The following is a 5,449-nucleotide window of genomic DNA, read 5'->3' on the forward strand; positions in this document are numbered from 1 at the left end:
GTTTATTATCCCTTTTGTAATATTTTTGTTCTAATACTTTTTTAATGATATCTCAAATTGCTCTCTAAAATTTATTGTCTTGGATAAATTAGTCCTTAATAAAAATAATTGACAAAGTAGTCCCTAAATTTTTAGAATATTACATTTTTGAAAATTTTTCATTAACAAAATTCCAAAATCTTAAAACATGCCAATATAAAATCTTTAGTGTTGTTCGTGTATGACTGAAAGATTTGATGTATAGTTCATCCAAATGAGATTCAACCAGCACTTCTCTTTTGATGGAAGAGATATACCTTGGTGATGTAAACCGCAGAGTATATATACCTATAAAAGTATTTTGACACTTTAAGTCTTAAGACATCAATGATTATAATATTCAATTTCAACTTTGAGACATTTTCACTACTTACTACTTTTAATTATTTGAAGAGCAACAATAAATGCCTACCCAAGTCATTGTTTCTTAGTACTAACTATGGGAATTTAGCAAGTCCATGTTACTGGATTGAGTTTCCATCCACTATACCTAGAAAACATAAATTCTCGCTAACGATAAGAAAGTCGTTAGTCGTGTATTTAATTGGACAACTTTATAGTTTAAATTCTAAAACTTACTTCTCATTAGGTAAACAATCACTGCATTATGTTACTCCTTACTAGTGTAATGTCATATTGAATTTGGTCAAGCCATAAATCATTACCTATTAATGACACAATTTTGTTCAATCCAAATCATACCCAAAGAAAACTGATACTTCCACGATTGGTTTACAGCGCCTGAAATTGTAGATTCTACTCCTTATGTAAATTGACTAAATTCTATAATAGTAGGCAACAACGAAATTTCTAAATGAAATATAGATCGTAACACTCTTGAGTCTTGTCAAATAGCTTTCTTTTGGAACATGGATAAGGAGCATTCTATTAATGGAATTTATTTTAAGGCATTCTTTCACCCTCTTCCATGGAGTAAATATTTTGTGTTTCATGGAGATCTCATTCATTGAGATTGAGAGCGAGAGAGAGAGAGGACAAGACCATGGAGAAAACAAAAATTAACCCTTACAAAAAATAAAAAATAATGAGAAAAAAAAGGAAGGAGAGACCAAGAGAGCTTGACAAAGTAAACAAACACATGGGGTAAATGACTCGTGAATGGAAGATATTTAATTATTTACAACAAAAACAACAATAACAAAATCTTATTCCACTAGCTGGGACCGGCTATATAGATCAAACAACGTCATTGAACCCTATTATATATTATATTTACAGTGAGACTGTTTACACACGGATCTTTTTTTATTACCTTATGTATCATGTTTGCAGATATTTACAACAATGACTCGGAAGAAAAAATAAAAAAATGTGTATGACCAATAACTAGTAAAAAAGAAAAAGAAAAATTGAACAACAGAAGAATCCTCATCATACAGTTCCTAATCCTGTTACAAGGATATTTTTGCACACGTCTACCCTCTCCAGATCCCCTCACCCAGAAAGAGTCTAGTACACTAATTGTTCGTAATCCTAACTGAGAAAGCTATAACATTTCCGGGAATTTAATACATTTACAGGTCAAAACCTTCATCTGAAATTCGGACAAGAGCCCCTCACAAAAGAACAACATTGATCATACCTGTACAAACAAATTGCCGCCTGCGAGATCAGATTATTTACAAGCTGTGGCAATGTTAGCTCTCAGCAATCTTGGGAGTCGAAGTCGGGTCTTAATGGATACTCAAGACCCTGAAGAGCTGGCATCCTTCGTATATCTTCTTCCGCATAAGCAGGGATAAACCAGTATCTCTTGTCTGTCCCAAAAACCTGGTTCCAAGCACCATCATAAATATAGATCAGAATGTAGAAGCTTCAAGATTCTAAATTAATAATGATAGGCTGAGGAGCTCCAGCCACCATGTATATAAAACATAGAATTAAAAATATATAATTAGGTCAGTAGGAAATATAAAACTCCATGTCATGTTGACAAACGTTTTCATCATCCGCTATAATTTTGGCAGGGGGAGCATCATAATTTCCTATTTCCACATATCCAGGTATAGCTGCAAGTTTGTTCCTGATGCAGCAATATCCTATATTATTTCTATCGAGAAGATAGCATAACTTTTCAGTCCCTGCCATTTTTATAACCTTAAACTATTATCTATATATCAGTACCTTTTTAGCTAATTTGGAATGCTTTCTCTACAGTTTGTTCTGGTGCCATTGGATTAATTAGTGTGAGATTTGTGAATGTGAACATTAAAACATGAGCTAAAACTAATTATCAAAGAATTTATTTTTTGGGGTATCAATTTAAAATCAACCTAAAATAAATCTAAAAAAGAAATTAAAAATAAACAGTGCCCAGTATGATAAAAGAATAAGATGCAAAGACCTGTTCAAAATTTTTTCTAGTACCAAGGTCATAACGCCATTTTGGAGTAGTTTTCTTCTCGTATGCCTTCTCACAACAAGAAAAGAACTGTGTCAGTACCGATTATCCTGTAATAAGGATCAGAATTTCCAAAAACTACACAGAAGAAAGACAGGATATTTTCACAATAAGCAATTCATAGGTGCACAGACACCCAAATGGCATTTATCTTTGTCAAAATGGCTAGTTCATGCAGCTTCAAAGATTCACAACTTTAAATGTGCTAGCTTTTTTCCATTGCGAGCTTCTAGAACTGATTTTGGGACATCAGAATAAAATTTGCCTTTTTATGTTGTGATTCATCACCTCCAAAATCAATTCATACCTCTAGAATTGAACATGGAGAAGTAACAAATTTTTACTTTTTGTCAAAATCACTTCTAGGAAAGCTACCAAATATAGATCACTTTTCTTCAAAATCAATTCTACAAAAGTGGAACGAAACACAGACAGATATTGTCATCTAGGTAAATAGTTTATTACTTTATTCTGGGTAAAAGACCAGAAGAACGAAAGGGATTACTTTCCCAAGAAAGGAATAAGCCCCAGTAGTGCAAACAAGTTCATAAGTTTAGGGTTTAAATATCCAAAGTTAAAGAGGGAACAAAACTCATGAAACATGCAAAACTTTACCTCAATAGTAGTTGTATTTGCAGCTACTAGTGATAGGTGCATGATTAGAAATCCGAAGACACTCAACGAAAAGGCCAGATTCAAAACTGCAATTAATTCAACAGTGTTATAAAAATTCAAACACGAAATGAACAGCTAAATCAGAAAGCATGTTTTAAAATTGAAAACTCTACCAAAAGTAAGGAAAGTTGTGGCAAGTGTGCCAGGTGTTCCGGGAATTTCTTCGTCAGTAAAGAATGCTATGAAATATGGCAGTAATGATATAGTCACAAGAGTAGTCTCAAGAAAGGTGTAAAACTGCAATAAGATGTAAGATAATAATATAATTACTATAAGACATTTGATACCAGGAGCTTAAAAATTATGCAACAACTTCAAAGCCATTCATTTTATGGTTATAGTAATGGGGCAGGTCAAAAGAATATAAAGCTTACTATGCTCAAATAATCTGACAATATAAATTAAGCCTAAACCATTATTCATCTCAATTGTCAAGAGTGCTTTTAAGGTACCACCTCTATACTGTCACGAAAACAAAAGTTCCACTTTAATGTACCACTAGCACAATGTATATGAATATCAACATGACAATCCACAAAATGAGTACCATCCAAGTCAATATGCATAAAGTTGATCTGCATTTCGAATATTCAATAGCAGAGAAAGATATTTTAAGTAGAAAAAAGAAAGGCAAGTTTCTACAACCATGCCAAACATAAGCAATGCACAACCACTCAAGAACCAGAAGCTCTATAAATAACAAAAATCATCTATGAAAATGTACACAATATAATGGACATCATATTATTATTATCTCAGAAGTCAGGATGTTAAAAGTATAGAATAAGGATTTTTCTACATTACTTGTTCCATACCAAGAATAGAATGAAATACTTGTAATTTAGAGCACCGACACAGTTGACTACCCAGATACAATGGTGGTCCATCTTCAGCACACAACGCCCACCTGGTATCAATCAGACAACAGAAGGAACAAACTTATATTCACTAGCTTCAATGTGGAAATACAAAAACAGAAACTTTCACATGTCAAAACTCACAAACAGAGCAATGATGGCATCGAGCTGGCTTAGGCTGACTACACTTCCGGCAGTACCGGATCAGCTGGTTTGAAGGATCAGATTGCAAATTACTTAATTCTACCCCATTTAATGGGTCAGCCTCTCCTCTCTCTTCATCAACTGCAGGCCTCCAGTTAGGCGGTACAATACCCGGATCCGTAAACACAACAGCAAAGTAACTCCACAATAACATAACCAGCTGCATAATCACACAATGAAACTTCAGAACTATCACCACCATTCAGTCCACACAGTAAAAGACACAAGTAAACAACAAATGATTAGCCTCTTAATTAATTATTCCAATTATTCAGAGGAACTGCACTCCTGAATTTGCTAAAAAGGCCAAAGAGTAAGAGTTCCCAATTTAGGGAAAAAATTCCAACTACTTCAAACTCCCTAGTAAACTCAAGCATTTCAAAATTCACAATTCAGAATCATAATCAAAACAATTTAAGTGACAAGCTAAATTTCAACTGATACACAACACAATTCAAATCGAATTCAATAATCAAATGCCTAATATGTTAAACCACAGAATAAAAAAATCAATGTCAATTAGTTTTTCTAGCATACCAAAGAATGAAACAAGATCAACACAGCGAGGGAAGAAGAAAGAGAAGCAATGCCACCGGAATTATACAAAGCAGGTCCAAAATTAGTCAACACAACCGCATAATAGGAAACACCAACGACCCCAAGGACCAAGAGGATCATGACAGAGCCAAGTCCACGCAGAGAAGTGCAGAACTTGAACACGTTCCAAGCCATGAAAGCACCANACTGAAACTCAACACAATACAAAACAAATTCAATAATCAAATGCCTAATATGTTAAACCACAGAATAAAAAAATCAATGTCAATTAGTTTTTCTAGCATACCAAAGAATGAAACAAGATCAACACAGCGAGGGAAGAAGAAAGAGAAGCAATGCCACCGGAATTATACAAAGCAGGTCCAAAATTAGTCAACACAACCGCATAATAGGAAACACCAACGACCCCAAGGACCAAGAGGATCATGACAGAGCCAAGTCCACGCAGAGAAGTGCAGAACTTGAACAACTTGAACACNAAAAAAGTACCAGAGAAGCATAACGGCGACGCAGCGGGGGGGCAAGAGGACCGGTGGTTTCGTCAGAGGAAGGGAAGAAACACACGCGGTACACGCGGTACTGCTTGCGCTGTGTATCTTCTCTTCTCTCTTGTGTGGGTTAAAGGGTTCGGGAAAATTAACTACTAACTAAGGCTTCGGTTTTGATGGTCCCAAAATATGTGGATCATTAAATC

At 34.7% G+C, this 5,449-nt stretch overlaps 1 protein-coding gene across 2 annotated transcripts; it reads right to left on the reverse strand.

Annotated features, from left to right (window-relative positions):
• On the reverse strand, positions 1,285-5,217 carry LOC107639762 (probable protein S-acyltransferase 14). Of its 2 annotated transcripts, none has more exons than XM_016343361.2 (7): positions 5,042-5,217; positions 4,138-4,357; positions 3,952-4,043; positions 3,250-3,373; positions 3,077-3,162; positions 2,405-2,470; positions 1,285-1,830 (listed from the first exon to the last, which is right to left on the reverse strand). In XM_016343361.2, exons 1-7 carry the CDS (start codon positions 5,180-5,182, stop codon positions 1,705-1,707), a joined length of 855 nt encoding a protein of 284 aa, XP_016198847.1. In that variant the 5' UTR covers positions 5,183-5,217; the 3' UTR covers positions 1,285-1,704. The 2 variants fall into 2 exon arrangements, with proteins under 2 accessions (XP_016198847.1, XP_020977300.1); XM_021121641.1 differs by lacking the exon at positions 5,042-5,217 and adding an exon at positions 4,735-4,943.

This window comes from Arachis ipaensis, chromosome B04 (genome assembly GCF_000816755.2).
Source record: "Arachis ipaensis cultivar K30076 chromosome B04, Araip1.1, whole genome shotgun sequence".
Classification (NCBI taxonomy): Eukaryota; Viridiplantae; Streptophyta; class Magnoliopsida; order Fabales; family Fabaceae; genus Arachis; species Arachis ipaensis.

Bases quoted from the DNA above. Each gene is read 5' to 3' on its own strand.
- LOC107639762 (XM_021121641.1), bottom strand. From the start codon at position 4,929: ATGGCTTGGAACGTGTTCAAGTTCTGCACTTCTCTGCGTGGACTTGGC. The intron at 3,163-3,249 runs GTAGAGTTTTCA...AATTAATTGCAG, and splicing joins CACAACTTTCCTTACTTTTG to TTTTGAATCTGGCCTTTTCG. The intron at 1,831-2,404 runs GTCTTTGCATCT...GCTTGGAACCAG, and splicing joins CTAGAAAAAATTTTGAACAG to GTTTTTGGGACAGACAAGAG.